General features: G+C 34.2%; 1 protein-coding gene across 4 annotated transcripts in view; it reads left to right on the forward strand.

Annotated features, from left to right (window-relative positions):
• The window catches only part of Efr3a (EFR3 homolog A), a 94,973-nt gene that overhangs the window by 29,275 nt on the left and 46,462 nt on the right, over nt 1-19,236 (forward strand). For 3 of the 4 annotated variants that reach the window (XM_010642879.3, XM_019210483.2, XM_019210484.2), the window contains 5 exons: nt 6,936-7,012; nt 9,745-9,872; nt 11,043-11,193; nt 14,321-14,442; nt 17,681-17,830. In XM_010642879.3, coding sequence (XP_010641181.1) covers nt 6,936-7,012; nt 9,745-9,872; nt 11,043-11,193; nt 14,321-14,442; nt 17,681-17,830 — 628 coding nt within the window. Of the gene's footprint in view, nt 1-6,935; nt 7,083-9,744; nt 9,873-11,042; nt 11,194-14,320; nt 14,443-17,680; nt 17,831-19,236 lie in introns of those variants that run through there. The other variant, XM_010642880.3, reaches the window with a different exon arrangement.

Here is a 19,236-nt window from a genome sequence, read left to right on the forward strand (position 1 = left end):
CTCAAAAAAACCAAAAAAAAAAAAAAAAAAAAAAATACAGTTTCCATATAAAATCTAAGCATTTTTCAACTCCAAGGACAAAATTGCTGATAGTATTTTATTTTCAGAGGGTAGCTTTATTCCAGGTACCAGGGGCATGTTGCATTTATTTTATAATGGAGACATTATTTCCATTCAGATTTAAATAATCGTTGGCTAAAGGAGCTGAAAGTGAAAGTTGCTTTATTATTCATTTTTTATTTGTACATGTTAGGTATACATTATGATCACATTCATTATTGGGAATTTGTACCTGTGCATGATTTATCTTGGTTCTTAATTTTTCCCATTCTCCTTCCCTCCCTTCAATCCCTCTACCCTTCCCTATTTACACAGGCTTTGTTTCCACTTTTTTTTTTTCATTTTTTTCTTTCCTTTCCCCTGTGGGGTGGCCATTCCCCCTCCCCTTTGAATAATTTCTTCCTATTTCATACTATCTATTATGCATTTTGGTCCTCATTTACACTTTCAGTTTCTCATACCAGAGAAACAATTGGGTATTTACACACATGTGTCCTATTTATTTCACTTAAGAGTATGGTCTCAAGGTGCATCTGTTTAGCTATAAATGTGTCTAGTTTATCGTTCTTTATGGCTAAGTAGTACTCCATTTTATAAAAATAAAGTGACATCTTCTTTATCCAATCACTAGTTGATGGGCATTTGGGCTGTTAAGATTTAGCTATTACATACTGTGCCGCTATAAACATGGGTTCACATATATCGCTGTGGTGCAATGCTTTTAATTCTTCCAGGAACATACCCAGAAGGGGAATAGCTGAGTCAAATGGGACCTCTAATACTGTTTTTTTTTAGGAATCTCCACACTTATTTCCACAGTGGTTGCACCAGACTACACTCCCACCAACAGTGGAGCAGGGTTCCTTTTTCCCCACATCCCTGCCAGCACTTGTTAGTGGTTGATTTCTTGATAGCAGCCATTATTTCTGGAGTGAGATGGAAACAGCATTGCATTCATTTACATCTCTTGAATGACCAGTGCTGTTGAACATTTTTTCATGTGTTTATTTGCTGCTTCTAGAAAGTTGTTTATTTTTTTTTTGAAAGTTGTTTATTTTAAAAGGAGTCTTTAAAAATTATTCTAGTCCCCAAACTCACAAGGTCACATAGGAAAGCAAATGCTGTCACAGACCAGAACTACTCTTCTCATGGAATGGCCCGTGTACAATGCTGGTTCCCATGTGCACTTTTCCCACACCTTTGTCCCCCATGGGTCTGATCTGTATGCTCATCTCAGATGTGAGGTTCTTTCTGTAGTCACGCAAGTCCTTCTTGAATGCCTCTGAACCAGGAGGGGTTTGTAATTCATTTCAACAAATTACTATAAAAAAGGATGTTTCCTCTCCTATAGGTAGCTACCAATATATCTCACTCCTGTGTGAGGACTTGTAATATTGGATTGTAGGAATGTTGTTAGGGAAGCTAAGGAAACAAAATTTTCTTGGACTACCTTTGAGAATAGCTAATTTAGTAGTATATAAAATACTTAACAAAAGTCCTAAAGTGACTTCTACATTCCAGGCACTTTTTTTTTTTTTTTTTTTTTTTTTTTTAACTCAGGACCTTTCACTTGCAAGCAAGGTGCCACTGAGCTAAATCCCTGGCTCCGGGGCACTTTTTTATACAGAATTATCAATTTGATATTCCTAACCTGAGAGATAGGTAGTAGGATTTTTCTTTCTACTTGCTAAGGTTTAGAGACTATTCAGTAACTTAATTTGTCCCTGAACCTATTTGCACACTACTAAACGATGAAGGCTAGCACTTTTTTTTTTTTTACTATAATTTCTCTCTCTTCACCTATACTCAAGGACAGCTTAGTTCTCTCACTTGAAATTTACTGTTACTTTCCCTCTTAGTGTATCATTAGTAGAGTTCTGAAGTCCACATGTTATGGGAGCATTATGGGGTAATGATGTGCTTTCCTTTATGTGCTAAAGTTAAGTTTAAAAGACTATATTGTTTAGACTTGCCAGTTTGTTGGGACTCTGTGATACACTTAACCCTTTTTTCTTCTGATAAATAGAAAGTTGGGAAGAGGTTGAAAATAGGATAGTGCAAAGGCTGAAGTGAGTTTGTTGGGACAAGAAGCTAGGATGAGGAGAGATTGGGACTGTTTTAAAGGGAAAAAAGTAAACTTTCTTATTTAAGCTCTATGAAAAATCTACTTTTATTAAACTCGCAATGAGTACTTTAGTATCTTATTTAAGCTGTTTGGACCTGCTTGCAGAATTTGATATGGATATTGTTAAGTTCTTGATAGCTTATATTTGATGTCAACAAATTAGATAAGCTGCAGTACTTCAGTTCTGTCTGTTAATTAGAAGTAAAGTGAACTCGGCACTTCCTGAACAGCAGGTAAAAGGATCCAGAAGCAGGAAGATCGGCTAGAAAATAGTCTCATATACCATGAAGGACTATGTTAAGGTACCTGCTGCTGAACTTGAAAAGCCTTATGAATTTACTTCACCGGGGGAGTCGACAACATTTCTATATCTAAGTAGGTTCGATGATTTTATTTTACATGTTCTTGTGATGTTTATAAGCATTCTGTTATAATTTCTTTTGTGATTAGTACTGCCAGTCATTTTAACTTTGTGTTGTCTTTCATTTTATAAAAATTAGAATAAATAGAAAGTTTTAGCTTAATTTTATGCATCTTTATAATGGGTAGCTTTTCATTTGTAGTAACTGATCAGGAAGTGTTTTTGTTTCGTTTTGGGCCTTCCTGAAAAACGTTCTGTGATCACTCCTTTCCCTGAGTGGTGGTAGTGCATTTCTCATCTGCTAGGGATTCACATTCATTAATTCAGTGGTAATGGGTAGTGGAAAATTGTCCTGTGCTTGAATCTTCAGTGGCAGTCACCCTTTGAATTCATGAGATCTGGTTGGGATTCCAGAGCCTCTGATCATTACCAGCTGTGTGGTACTGGGCAGATCAACCTCGCATTGCCTCTGTTTCCTGTTTAATCAAATAAAGATGATGATAACCTACCTATAGAACAGAGAGTTCTATAGGAATAAAAGAATAACGATATAAGGTCCTTAGGATAGGACTGTACACATATCAGAACATGACAGTTACTACTGCTGGTACTGCTATTGAAAGCTGTTGTGAATCATATATGAAACTTATTATAGACTTTAAATAATTAATTTCCAGCAATGGTTTTCATAATGTTGGGAATACTATCTGAAGGATCTTCCGTTTCTTGCTACTTACCTTGATTGTCATAGTATTGTTACTTCATTGTGAATAATGCTATCATTTTGCTGGATTTTTTTTTGATGTTTATTTAATGGGAACTTATATATGATTTTATTTTTTGCAGTGATTATGGAGAAGGCATTATTATTCTGATAAGGAAGTGAGGTGCAATAGAACAAAATCACCTGCACATATAGTTGGACAGTGAGAGGCCCTTTAGTCACCCCAGGTCTGTGATCTGTCTTAACTCCTAAGCCCACTCTCTTTAGCCTGGTGGATACTTTCCCAGAAGTTCATCTTTTTCCTGAGGGACACCAGAGCTTCCAGGAAGTGGGAACTGGGCATATTGTTGGCATTTAAGTTCACATTTATATTTTAAGCTCCTTTAAACTAACAGAAATGTATAATTATACCAGAAAGTATCAAAGTAAGTGAAACTTAAGCCACTTATTAAGATATTTTAATTGTGAATAACAAAATTTACCATTCTGATAGGAAACTTGAAATGTTATTCTCTGTTTTTTAGTCTCATATCACTTTTGCCATGGCATGACATTGTAAGACTTGAATAGGCTAAAGTGACTCCATGCTAATAGGCCAGACTGTGCTTCTTCATATGCTAATTGCTACCTTGGTTAACAGCCCGCCCAGGGGTAAATGGTTTGACAAAAAGTGACCCTAGAACATTTCCTGCATAAGATAAGCAATGTGTTTGCAGTCTTGTTCTGTGAATTCCCTGACTCTTTGTTTAGAAAAACCTTATAAAAAGTACCTCAGCCCCTGAGCAGTTGGCTCTCTGAGCTACCTGGCTCCGGGAGTGCCGCCTGGCCAGACTAATAAAGGTCTATTTACCATCTAGGCTGGTGTGTTCCTTCCTGGGTTTCTCGGTTCTCTTTCGTGTTCCCGGAGCCTCGCTGGGTGTTAGGGCCCAGCATCGTGGAGGCCTTTCGGCTGTTCACGCTCCGTGGAGTGGAAGTGAGACTTTAGGTCTTACAACATAGCTCTAATTTACTCTGGCCTTGTATTAATGTTAGCAAAGTATTCTCCTTAATCTTATCAGATTATAACCCTATTTCATCATCATAGTACCTGCCTGAGGGTTGCTTGGCACGTATTTGATTTTAATTTATTTTAGTATCAATGTTAAGTTGTGAGACATAATACTTATCTGATGTATTTTTGTACTAGGTGTAGTAGATACAGAAATACTATTTATTTATTTATTATTTTGGTGCCAGGGATTGAACTCAGGTCCTTGTGCTTGAGAGGCAGGTGATGGCACCACTAAGCCAAGTCCCTGGGCCCAGAAATATGATTTTAGCTGATTTGTATGGCTTTCCCAACTAATCAAACCTTTATTTTTGCTTCTGAGTCTAAACAAAATTCAAGTATTTTGCTGTTAATTTGATTTGTTTTGTTTGTTTGTTTTGGTTTTTTCAGATGGGATCTCACTATGTAGTTCAGATTGCCCTGGAACTCACTTTGTAGCCTAGGCTGGTCTCAAACTCACAGCAATCCTCCTGCCTTAGCCTACAGGCATGTGTCACCACACCCAGCCCTCTTGCTGTTAATTTGAAAAAGTAATTCTTTAAAATGCTTGGATTCTTTGCAGTTTTTTCTTCTATTAGAAAATATTCTGAACAATGGATAGCATTTTATCAATATACAGTGCCTAAGCATATATTATTGAATGATTCACTATTTCTTATATCCATTTATAAACTCTTGAGTGCAAACTGTGTCCCTTTTATACTTTTTTGTATAACTATGATAGAGAAAGATTTAGGGTTTTAGTTTTAGATACTGGATTCTCATCTGCTTATTAATGAGTAATTTACCTGATTCGTTTTGTTGTAATTCTTGTTTCTATAAAATACTAAGAAGAAACTCTTACTAGGCCACTAAAAATGTTAAATAATATAAACAGTATTTTATGGTACTCCAAAAGAGCTGTATAAATTTTAACCCTAATTTGTTTTTATTACTACTTCTGTAGCTCCACTCTACTGCAAATCTGGACCCAGTTTTGTTTAGCCTGTGCTGCATACTCACTTGATACTTGGTAAATGAATGCATGGCGAATGATGCATATTTTATAAAGAGTATAAGATCTAGAGAAAGTTGTCTGTTATATAACATTACTTGATAAGATAGTAGCAAAGGCTACTTGGAACTGAATTCTCTTCTAGTACAAGTGTTCTCTTATGCCGTGCTGTCTAAATACATACAAATGCACACTTACCCATGTACCTCAGTTTCATAAATCATAGGAATAATTTAATAACACCTCAGGATCAACATTTCTTTTAAGTTACTGGTTTGCAGGACAAGAAAGTGGATCCTTCCTGCTCATGTAACTGTTTCTAGAGAGCTGATTTTCCAGTTAACCATTGAAGGGAAAGAATTGAAATGAACGAACTCCAGTTTTTTTTAATCATGTCTTTTTTTATTTATTTTTTTTGGTCTTATTCCTATACAAAGTTTATAAATTGCATACAGGTTCTTTATCATATTTATTGCAGATCCTTCAATCTTTCATTTTCATTTTAGTTTTAAAATTACCTGTTTAATTTTCTTCCTGACATGTTTTCAGGGACTAGAATGTGTTCATTTAAAAATTAAGCTATTTTGGAATTTATTAAAGTTTTGAAGGATAAAGTGTGGTTGGTAACATGGAAAGGTTATAAGTTTCAAAGGGTGTTAGTAGATGCTACAGCATTGTACATATTTACTCAAGTATCAGTGAGCTTTTGGAAGTATCACATAGTACTATTGGTAGAGACAGGCTGTACCACCCCCTTGGAAACCAATTAGCAAGCTAGAGTAACTTATTGTGTAGGTAAGATATGAAGTCAAAGAAGGAATTGTTGAAGTAGGCACAATGCAGTTCATTCAGTCTTACATGTGAGCATACACTCATTCAACAAATATTTGGATGCCTGTTCTGTGCCCGATATTATTCCAGGTGCTTGGGACTCCCCAAGGAGCAAAACAGAGATCACTGCTTTCCCTGAGCTCACTTCCCATGCAGGAGAGACAGAAGACAACCAGTGAAAGCAATATGAAAATCATATGGGAAAAAGCAGGATAGTCGGAAATCTAAATGAAGAGTTGAGGGAGGTGACAGGCTTAGCCTAATAGGTATTTGGGCGTGTTGTAGACAGAGCAAACAGTGAGAAGAAGCACCCAAATAAGGTTGGTAACCTAACCTTCTGGGATGAGCAAGGAGACCATTATAGCTGGAGTAAAGTAGATCAGGACACACAAGTGGTAGTGTGTGAGGAGAGGGTGACTCAGAAAGGAGCTGAGGGGTATGGACCATTTGTCTGCTCTCTAGGAAAGACTTGGTGTGAGCCACCACACAGACCTTTATTATTGATCTACTGATCACCCTCTGCGGCAAAGATTTACTCTTTAAAACTCAATTAGTGAAACAAAAAGTGGGGATTTAATGCAATTTCTTAGCATCTTGATTCAGATTTTTGTTGAATGAGTATGTCTGAGAAGAGAAGAAGAAATAAAATTCCTCATTTCTTAATCACTTGTTAAATTTCTGATCGTTTGAACTTTATTTTGTTAACAGCCCTATAATATTTGGAAACTTGAATCTATGGGTCAGTTTACAGTATGAATTTTTATACCTTTTGATTTTTTTTTTCCTAAACAGGAGTATGTTGCTGCTGTTCTGCTTTGCGTCCTCGCTACAAACGCCTGGTGGACAACATATTCCCTGAGGATCCAAAAGTAATTTGATCTACATCTACTGATTCTCCTCTTTGCTGACCCATTCTGCCCCCCTGCTGACTTTCCTAAGGTTTCCCCAGTTTCATTTCTCTACTTTTATCCCCGTGTCTCATAACATACGTCATATACACAATTGTTTTATACTTCTTTTTTAACTTTTAAGTGACCGTGCCTACTTGTCTAGTTTTCAGATCCTTTTTGTAGATTAGGCATACATTATGTCATCGGATGATAGATGCATGATGTTCATTTGCAGTCTAATAGTGCTTAATTTAAATAACACACACTCATCAAAAATTTGTGAACCAGTGCCACATGCACTATGTGCTCAAGATGTAACTGTGATCACAGACATGGGTTTCTGCTCTCACGGAGCTCCTAAATAAGAAAATTGGCAGTTAAACTATTTTGTGAAAAAATATTGATTAGACAAATGAAGTCCAAAATGCACCTGGAATAGACAGCAGTGATATCTAATTTGGATTCAGGAGAATAAAGACCTGAAGAAAATGAGATCTAAGCTGTGACCCAAAGAATATTTAAGAATTGGCCACACAATTATTAGAGAATTGAAAGGTGAAGGGAGACTGTTCCAGTTCATTTTCTATTTATTAAATACTGTTTAGGTTTTTTGTAAAAAATTGAAATACTTTTGAGAGGATGACTAGTATCAAGGCAACTGGGTGTGAGTGATTTTGTTTGCTATTGCTTTAGTCTTTCCAAACTCCATTAGCGTCTCATTACTGGATATGAACACAACATGCTATCTGTGAGTTTGATTTCCAGTAATCAACTAGTTATGTTAACAATAATGTTTCTCTCCTCTCCCTCTCTGTGCTAGGAATCAAGCCCATATGCTAGGCAAGTGCTGTATTGCTGAGCAGTACCCCCAGTCTGATCTACCTCACTTTTAATCGAATCTGTTTAAACACTCAGCTGTACAGAGGAAGTTAGTTCTAAAAGCTATTAGCTGTCAGATCCTAGATTATTTGTAGCATATTAAAATTCCTTTTAGGAGCTTTTAGGAGCTTTTCATACATTGACTGACAGAGCAGAGGCATACTAAGTATTAAACCATAATGCATAATCCAGTAAGTAAAATGCTAAGTAATCAGGTGATAAAATTTTTTGCCTCTAAAGGAAGGAGGTATCCCTGCAGATTGGCAATCTCTGTCAAGAATTCTCAATCTCTGTCAAGAATTCTTAGAGGAAATTAGATTTGCTGAGCCTTGGAGAATGTACACTCCCTGCAAACAGAGAATATTAGTCTTTTCATTGTAAGCGAGAAGAAGGAAAAGGCATGGGAAAGCAAGAGGTAACATATGAAATAACAAGCAAATTGGTCTTCACCCAGATTCCTGTAGCCTAAGGGTAGTGTCATGGGGCAGTGATACTGTTGACCATACTTTCTAATTTGAAATTTCAGGTGTATCAGGTAATAGAATGAATATTCAATCACCATTCTCCTGGGATGTCTAGGACATATAGTTACTGAAGGTAAGGTAAAGGCAGAGGATGAAGGGATATGAATGACAGGAGGACATCTACCCCATCTACTTCAACTTGTGGACACAGAGAGCTTCAAACACTTGGTGATAGCACCTAAATTACAGAATTGTTGTAGGAAGGATATTTTACCAGGCATTCGGATAACATTTATTTAAATAGAAATATGTAAAACAGATTAATTTTAAAAAAGATTCGCATCCATACAGTAATCATTATTCTGTTGCTGTATTTATTATTAAATTTATTAAAACAAACACATACAAAAATATAATGTATCGAAGATGGATTAGCAGTAGGCCCTTGGATACAGAAGCATACATGTCATAGCTCTTGCTTTCAAATATTTTTCTAGTGAGGGGGAAAATAATAAGTGATTTCTTTTAATTTCTAGCCATGTGATCTCAGGCAAGTTTTTCCCTGTGTAAAAGAAATAGGAGATAGTGCCTATCTCATTAAACTTCTCAAGGACCTAATCCGTCAATATAGTTCCTTTTCCTATTCTCTCTTCTCTTCCTACTTTCCTTTCCTCTTTTCTTTTACTTTTTCCTTTTCTTTTCTCTTTCCTTCCCCTCTTCTCCCCTCCCTTCCCTGAGGACTTTATGCTTGCCAGGCTTTTCTGACTATTGCTTCTCTAGTGCCTATCAGTTTCTTACTTGTAGCATGTCACCATTAGAAGACAGAGACCACAGTTTTCTAATCCTGTATCAAGGATCTGTTATTTTTTCTCTTCTTTTTAAAAATACGTTGTTTAAATTTAGGAGTATACGATTCTGAATGCTTTCTTATTCATTAATAATAGCAAAACTATAACAGTATCAGCAAGCTCTGAATCATTAAAAAAGTAATATGTTTACTTATTTTTGTAGAAGAATATAGGCTTAATTATTAAAAATTTTAAGTGGAAGGAAATTCTGTGTGAACTCTTTTCAATAAAATCCATTCCATTCCAGCATTCTGCAGTTGAGGTATTTCTTTATAAAGGAAAGTGTTAGAGTGTGGTTTCATTGTTTATAAAGGAACATTTAAATGCTTTTCCTAAATGGAGGATTTCTTTAACTTTTTGAAAGGCCTGTTTTTCCATAATGGTGAATAATAATATGAGATTATATTCAGAAAATTTTAACAAAGATTTAGATTCAGCTCCAGGCTGAAAGGGGGAAATTTAAATTGGGCATCACTTAAAATAATGTAGATAACCTAATGTACCTTGTCATTGTTTTTAGGATGGCCTTGTTAAAGCTGATATGGAAAAATTGACATTTTATGCAGTATCTGCTCCAGAGAAGTTGGACCGAATAGGTTCTTATTTGGCAGAAAGACTGAGCAGGGATGTTGTCAGACATCGTTCTGGGTAAGGAAACTAATTGCTGCTAATCTAGTGTATTAGGAAAACTCTTCCTAAATCATCCTATAGTCAGACAAAAATGTAGAGGATAGAACAATATAATGTCATAAAAAGAAATGTGTAACATCAGTATAGATGCTACAACTTATGTTTCCTTGTGGGCAGATTTTGTGAATATTCTCATATTATTTAACAAAGTTAAGTATTAGCTTCAGCATCTATTAATTTTTGGAATTACTCTAATAGGACATAAAATCAGCTTTCTTTAGTCTATAAATGTGATTCTGTAATTTAAAAATAAATCTCTGAATTGAAAACAAATCCTGGTAAACAACTGGTTTTTCACACAGGTTTAGTTTTTTCTCAGAGGAGTTAAAAAAAATAAAACAACATTAGACATAAAGATCAAGAAGATGTAAGCATTCTGATAAGACACTGTACAATCTATACTGTTGCCTATAAATAGAAGCCCCCCATTTTACCCCATTCTTTGTGCTTCAGAAGTAATAACTTTGCATTCTGGGTAACTTTTCTGCGTTGTCATTTTACAATCCTAGTTTCTGAGAGTATTCATTCTCCAAGTGATACATTAGCTTTCTGTGCCTCCACATTGTTACCATGCAGACCCTTTATGTGGGTAATGGTAGAAGTAGTTTTCTAGTTCAGTGGAAGTTATCTGAGACTGTGAATTTTAGTTTTTAGTACATACAATATTTAAAATCATCAAATTGTAAAGTAAAATTCATGAAACTTTTGTTGTTGCTGGTAACTGTTTTACCAACTTATATATAGAAAGTAGATCATGTTGGAGATTTAGTCAAATTGCTTTAATAATTATGATGGGCCATTTACAAATACATATGTTTAAAAGTCTGAGAGATGTCCATGTTTACAAATAAAAACTATACAAAGATAATGAAAAAGAAATTGTGAAGTAGTTATTTTACAAAGGAAAAATGCAATAGCTTTTGTATACTTTAATATGTGTATTATTTTATAAATTACTAAGATCATTAGTGTTATGTGTGAATTAAAATTTCACTAAGAAGCTACTAAATTTGCTTTTCTATGTTCTGTGCATTTAAATAAACTTATTTTAATTATTCCAATGAATAGCACATCAGAGCATTAAGAGAATGCCAAATATTTTTGGTGCTGCTTTCCCCTTACACTTAGGTATGTTCTGATTGCTATGGAGGCACTGGACCAACTTCTTATGGCCTGTCATTCTCAAAGTATCAAGCCATTTGTAGAGAGCTTTCTTCATATGGTGGCCAAGCTGCTGGAATCAGGGGAACCAAAACTTCAAGTTCTTGGAACAAATTCTGTGAGTAAAATTATTCCTTTTTTTTTTTGGTGCCAGGAGCTAAATCCCTGGGCCAACAATCCCTTATTAAATTAAGTTTAATTAGCATATTTACAATTAATGTCTTCTTAGAATGTTTTCATCTGCTAAATGCCAGTTCCTGGGCCAGTGCATTTGGACAACCAATACGATGAAAATGGTTAGAATACTTTGCCTACTGTTTTGTTTCTCCCTGTAAAATCTGTGATTTCACCAAATATTTATAGAGTTGCATATTTATCACTTCCCTATTTCTTCCTTCCCCTATGCCTGGAAACCTCTAACATACTTTCTGTCTCTAAACAATTTTTCTATTCTGGATATTTCAAACAAATGTACTTATCTATTTATATAACCTGTTGTGCATGACTTCTTTCACCTAATATAATGTTCTGAAAAGAAAGTCATCCATGTTGTGTCACTGCTCCATTTCTTTTATGACTCTACTAGTATTCCACGACATTTTTATTTATTCATTTATCAGTTTCTGTACTTTGGTATTGTTTTTGCTTTTTTGATTGCTATAAAAATTTGTTTAGAAGTTTCTTCATAGTCATAAATTTTTCATTCTGTTGGGATGTACTTATCAGCGCAGTTACCAAAGCATGATAACTCTATTTAATTTTTGCAAAGTGGTTGCATATTTTATATTCCCACTAGCTATGTATGAGCATTCTAAATTCTGCCCATTATCACTCATACATTATTGTCTGTCTTTTCTAAAGCTCTGAAGTGGTATTTCATAGAAGTTTTGATTTTCGTCACTTTAGTGACTAGTGGTATCAAAGCTCATTAACCATTTGTATGTTATCTCTGGAGAAATGCCTATTCAAATTGTTTGCTTATTTTTTAAATTGTTTTATCTTGTAGAGCTGTAGACCTTCTTTATAAATTCTTTATACAAGTCCTGTTTCAGGTATAAGATTTGCACATATTTTGTGTAACTCTGTGGTGTGTCTTTATTTTCTTGATGGTGTGTTTTGAGTCACTAAAGGCTTTAATTTTTTTTTTTTTTTTTTGTACCAGGATTGAACTCCGGTCCTTGTGCTTGCAAGGCAGGCCACTGAACCGCTGAGCTAGATCCCCAGCCCTAAGGCTTTAATTTTGATGACATCCAGCTGATCTTTTTTTCTTTTGTCACTTTTCTTTTATGCTTTAGTCTTCTATCTAAGGAACCATTGCATAATTTAGGGTCACGTAATGTTATTACGGTGGTTTTTTCTAAGGGTTTTATAGTTTAGGTCTAGTATTTATTTTGAGTTTCATTTTGTAAATGACGTGAGTTAGGGGTTCATCTTCACTCACATTTCCATGTGGATATTCAGATGTTCTGTTACTTATTGTCAAAAAGACCTTTTTTTCTTTATCAATTGGCTGTAAAAGTAAAAAAAAAATCTTCATTCCTTCTTAGACTATTTCTAAACTGTTTTTAATTACCACATTCATTTCTTCCATCCTGAACTATATACTGTATAGTTTGATGGAAAAAGAAAGGAAAATAAAATATAATGTTAATGTTTTTCTGTTGTCTTTGCATGAATACCTGAAAAGGAAAATTAAAACATAATTACAATGTTCCTTTCTTGTCTTTAGCTTTCCTTCATAACCTTCAGTCTTTGAGAAAAAACTTTTAAGACATTTAACTTATGTGAATATTGTTTGTTCCCATCCACATTTTTAATCAACAACCATTGGAATCATATATCATCTACTATCATTTATGGATGATTATGTTTTGGAATGAGGAAGGGGAGCATACACGGCAAGAGTCCAGCTGCCATGCTTTGAGTTACACCTGCACCACTCTTTAGCTGTGTGTCTTGGGGACAAGTTGTTTAACCTTTTCTTTCCCCAGGTTTTCATCTCTGAAATGAGAATAATAATAGTTCTGAATTTACAAGATTGTTATGCGACATGAGTTAATGTGTATGAAGCTCTCAGGACAGTGCATGGCATTCTTAGTTATTATTACCATTAGAAGTAGATTGTTAACAAACGGTAACAGTGTATAAATAAAATTCTCATTCAAATACCCGTAGTATAACTTTGTCCATTTATTTCAAAGGAGAATATTGGATATTTTAAGATGCAGTTAGGGAAAGTGGTGAGTGTACTTTCAGGCTAGATAGCTACTTCAGGTCTCTCCTATTTCCTATTTCCTTTACAATAGTTAAGGAAAGTTGAGGGGACACAGTTTAATAGATGGGGGAGGGGTTAGTGTAAACTCTCAGAACTTTCTTTGCTTATAGCCAGAAGTGCCATTAGAGCACTGTAATGAATAATTAGGTCAGAAGACCAACATCCCTAGTAATTTATTTTTAAGTGTGTTATATGCTATAAGAATCAAATGCTATATTGTTTTGATCAATATTATTATTGTATTATGATTATTACTATAATATTATTATTGTATTATTACTGTATTATTTAGTAATCCCTAAAGATTTTAGTGTTATTGAGTGCCTTGTATTGTTAGACATGGTGGGTGTTGCTTTAATGTTTTTATATTTATTAATGGTCTTCGTACATTTTCACTTGTTATTTGCCTCTTTGTGCTTATGCCAACCCAGTATGACAGTCATAGATACAATTTATTTAGCTTTTCTTTGTTTCAGAAATTGTACTACGTACTTTCTCAATTTTTTTTCTACTGAGTTTTTCATATTTTCTTCAGTTTATGTTGCATTTTATTGAACTATCTTTTTGAGAGAAATTGTATTCACTCGTGTCTTACTAAGAATATTTATACCCACTATTAAGAAATAATATCCTAATATTCTGTAGAGTAGTTTAAGCTCATCACATAAAGAAACACTGTCGAAATCCAGGAAATTTAGAGGAGTTGTAGAGCAAGGCCTCTCATTGAGTCTGGGCTCTCTCACTCAAAGGGATCTGGGTTACATTTACTATTGATAAAGTGATATCCTTGATTTTTATTATTTTAAAAATTCTTTTTGTACATACATGCATTGCTTAGTATTTTCTGTGTTTTATTTCCTTTTATTTGGATGTTGCTTGTTAATGTAACATATAATAAAAGTAAATGGATTTGTTCCACACTTTCAAAAAGTTGGGGTATATTGTTTGTATTGTTATTTTTGTTTTTTAGTTTGTCAAATTTGCAAATATTGAAGAAGATACACCATCCTATCACAGACGTTATGACTTTTTTGTATCTCGATTCAGTGCCATGTGTCATTCCTGTCATAGTGATCCAGAAATACGAACAGAGTATGTATTATTTTACTCTGATTTATAACAAATAATTTATTCATTAATATTAAGTTTATATAGTACATAGTGATTATCAAAGAAAATGAGTGTACCGGTGAAATAGGTTTTCCATTGCCAGAAGAAGGCATAACAACTGACAAAAGTTGTAAAATAAGAGTGCTTTCCCAGGGCAGGGATTTAGCTCAGCGGTTCGGTGGCCTGCCTTGCAAGCCCAAGGACCAGAGTTCAATCCCCGGTACCAAAAAAAAAAAAAAAGAGTGCTTTCCCATTTCCCTCACTAAAATTTACTCTGCTATAGTCAGAATGTCCCTTTGTTCTCCTTCTGCCTGTCTCAGAAACCACCATTCTATCATTTTTCTCCTGCTTTCACTATAATCCAGTCACATGAATGTCCTGGCTGTCTCTTAAGAACTTGAAATACACTTCTCGCTGTCCTAAAGAATATTGGTTTCTCTACCTAGAACAGTTCCTGGGTACTCATGGGACTTGTTTCCTCAATTTGTTCATATTTCTCCTCAGATATCATCTTATCCCCAGAATAAAGAGATTAATTGAATGAAGTGAAGGTATACTATCACGTCATCATCAGCCTAAAGTTTTGTGAAAACCTGGGCATTTTTAAACATGTCTTCAAGATATATCCAAGTAAAGATCTGGAATTGAATACTTACCTGTAGAACAATGTGTGTATAGGATGATACTGTATATAGTCAGAAATGAGAAACTTTCAAGTTGTAAATTAAGTCAAATATTGAAAAGTAAATATTGAAAGTAGTTTAATGTTCAACTCAATACATCTAAAAAAAATCAGCTTGAATTCAGAGAGTTATTGTGAGCAGTCAGCCAAGATTTAACAATTTTTATGAGTTTTAGTTTTAAAATAAGTAAGAGAATGTTTAGAAACACAGCTATGTTTTAGGTGAAGTTTACAGGCTATAGTGTAGCTAAAGTGATTTGCAAGAACAAAAACAAAATTTATTTTAACATGGAGAAATAATGAGATGATTTAATATTTATTCATTAGATATGATTGCTTGTGGCTTTATTAGGTTATAATTTTTCCTTAGTATAATGTAGGCCATTTATATTCTTATTATTCTTTTATTATGAAGTGTGATGCTTCAAGTGTGTGGTAAAAATACTTGTAATTGTTTTAGTAATTAATTTCATATTTACCCTAGTTTCTAACATTTTTTCCTTCCTAAAGAATATTTAAGAATGTTTTTAGGGCCAGGGATTTGGCTCTGTGGTTCCACTGCCTGCCTCGCAAGCACAAGGACCCAAGTTCGATCCCCAGTACCAAAAAAAAGTTTTTAAAATCCATATCACATATAAATTAAGGACAAGTGTTTCTGATATCCACAACATTAATGAAAGGATGCCCTTAATTCAGAATTTGTAACATAACTCAAATACCTTATTATTAGGTATTTATTGCCCCCTAGTGAAATGTCATGTCTTTTGAACATACTTTCATCTAACATTTTTCATTAGTGTTTAAAAAGAAAAAATTGGAAACTAGAAACTTTATTTTTGCAGTGCTGAGGATTAAAAAAGTGTTCCCCTTTTTAACTCCTACTTGATAGTCTTAAGCTCTAAGTATAATTTTCAAGAACTTTCTCCTGTAGTAGATATCATCATCATCACCATAATGATGGATAACACTTTGATTGCTTACTGTGGACCAGTTTTTTAAAAACTTGACATGAATTAATTCATTTAATCATTATAGCATTCCTATGTTGTAGGAGTGACACAAATGCCCTATTTTATTGATGAGGAAACTGTAAGATTCCGAGGTCATGGCTAGAATGTGCAGATAGGCCATATTAGATATGGATTGGATGCCACCTGGAGCCAGGGAGCCATTGGTAATCCTTCCTGTCATACACCCCCTTTTACTCCAGTATGGGCACTGTCATGCTGCTACTCCCTTTAGGCTACTTACAAAGCATGTTACATGTGTCATCTTGTTTGTTTATGCAACTGTGTGCTTGACCATCTTGTCACCAAAACAGTAGCAGCAGTTATGTATAGCAACCACCTTTTGTGTAACGTTAGGTGTGCCCACTTAGGAGAGCTGCTCAGTGTCTGTCAGTACTTGTCTTTGTTTTAGAAAGCAGTATATTTAGGCAATTTTGCCTGTGAAATAGGCAGAATATCTTTATGTTTTCCAATTCACTCTCACCAGTTTGGTGTGATTCTCTTTATCAACTGATCTTAAATGCCTGCATTATTCCTAAAGGTTTGTAAAGCAGGCCCTTTCCCTTTATCTGTATCTTCTGTCCTTTACATCTGTTTACAGTTTATGGAAGATGATGTTACCTAAGAAGAATAAACATCTAATTGGTGGATATTGCAGATAACAGGAAAAATAAAAATAACAATAGGGAGAAAAAGAAGTAAATAACAGTATAAAAAGAAAGTAATTTGGCCAGAAGGAATATGTCTTAAGAATCAGGTTAGCTCTGCTGTTCTGCAATTTTTATAAGCTGTTTCTTCTCATTCTTAAACCTATAGATTTTTCTTTCTCTTTTTCTTTTTTTTAACTTTAAGAGTGGGAAACAGCTTAAGGACATTGATGACTTTGAGTGGGATTTGAGGGTAGAGCAGCATTCTCTCACTGTACTGATAAACTGCAAGTCATATATTTCATATATTTGATAATGCGTACATCTCTTCAGACTTGTATATGTTGCTGAAGTTGTCTGGACTTAGTTATTTGGTATACCTTTTTAAAAAGCTACTTAACTTGAGAGGTTAAAGGGCCTTACTTATCTTCATAAGAGATGAGGACTTCATAGGGAAGACCAGTGAGAGAAGTCTGAAGAAACATGGCAGGTGTTCAGGAATGCTGAATCCTGGTTCCACTCAGCTTTGAGACTTGAAGGCAAAAAAATAGAAAGAATGTGATTCATACTAGATGAAGTATGAATCATCATCTTCTGAAAGTCCATTCTTTTGATTTTCTTAATTGAAAAATGCTTACGTATGCTATGTATTTCTGTATTTAACAATCCTTTTAAACTTTAAACGTTGACTTTAGAAGAATGGAATTCCAAGTAATCTTCAGATATTTCTCTGTTATGCTAGATTTTTGAGATTCTAATTTCATGGACTTGTGTGTTAAGATACTTTTTATTGCAATAACAATATTTACTTGGTATCAGTTCTCTCAGCTAGGCACAGTTTTAAATAGCTTTTTCATGTCTCATTTTATTTTTCTTCTTTATAGAATACGAATTGCTGGAATAAGAGGTATCCAGGGCGTGGTTCGCAAAACAGTTAATGATGAACTTCAAGCTACCATTTGGGAACCCCAGCATATGGATAAGATCGTTCCATCACTTCTGTTTAACATGCAAAAGATAGAGGATATTGACAGGTATTTGATAAAAAGGTTCAGTTGAAGCTGTGTTGCTTTTGTGTGTATATATGTGTGCCTGCTGGGATAAGAATGTTTTACACTTAGTGTTATGCAAGTAGTAGTCTTAAAGTTTAGTGAATTAAAAAATATGTGCATTCCTGGAAAAATTACTAATCAATAATGATTGCATTAGGTTTTCTAGATCACACTTGCTGCTCATTTTTTTAATGAGTATCCAAATTGCTGTTTTAATACTGCTTAGTGTTGCCAATGTGAGAAGTGGAAACTATAGCTGAGTTTCTGTTACTCTAGAGGTCTAGCATGTTTTTAGGAAGTTACAGTAACCAAAATTATAATGATAATAGCTATTCCTTGTATATGGATTTCAACAAAAAGATCAGACACTGTTCATTTCTGATTCATTTTCTAAGACCATTTGGAATGGAATATTGTTTTTCCATATATGCTGATTTTATTTTTTTCCTTCAGCATTCACTTGCAGCAGGAATTTTGTACTTTATTTCATTTTTTCAAGTGCCAGAAGCATGCATTCTTTCCACATTTATATTTTTTTATGTAGAGATTATGTTTGATTAAGCTTCAAGCACAGATTCTCTAATTTGGTTTATTATCCTTGACCTTCTCAATTCTTGCAATTTGAAGAGGAAAAGCTAAAACAAATTAAAAAAAGTTAAATATATAGTTCTAAACTTTAAATTTTGTATTTTTCATCTTTATATGTACAGTATCTAAATCAAAGTGATCTAAGAATGTGATTGTTCTGATGACTATGATAGCACTTATTATTGTTCATTTAAATTTATGCTAACTTCAGAAACCACTTATGTTTAATTCTTTCGATGTTATTATCTCCAGCTTTAGAATCCTTTTCTAAAGTGTGAAACTTTAGCGCCTTGTGTACTTCTGTTCTTAGTACTATAGCTGAAGCTAAAGTTTTTCTATCAAAAGTATTTACAATTCAAGAAGTCATAAACTAGTCAAGAACGTATTTCCTGTTAAGGTCTAGCGTTAGCATAAGTCAGATCCAGGAAACAGAGGTCACTGTTTGCCACATCTTGAGAAATTGTACTTCTCACTGTGTAGTTTTTCCTATTGCTGTTGCACATCATTAGCATAAAATAATGTTTCAGCATGTTAACATAACAGATATTATCTACTAAAGACATTTACATATACAGTTCTACTTTTAGCATTTATTTTTTATTGATAGGCTGTGTTTTTCATATTTTATTTGTCTACTTACAGTTAAACTGGAATGTCTAACCATGGTCTTGGGATACTGTTCCTACTTAGATTGTATTTATTTATGTAAAGGACACTGTTGGAAGCAAGTTACACAGCTTAAAGTTCTCCTTATTTCAAAGATCATATGGTTAGCATTTTTTTTTTTTTTTTTTTTGTTT

This window comes from Fukomys damarensis, unplaced genomic scaffold, assembly GCF_012274545.1.
Source record: "Fukomys damarensis isolate Sample0158 unplaced genomic scaffold, DMR_v1.0_HiC HiC_scaffold_5, whole genome shotgun sequence".
Classification (NCBI taxonomy): domain Eukaryota; kingdom Metazoa; phylum Chordata; class Mammalia; order Rodentia; family Bathyergidae; genus Fukomys; species Fukomys damarensis.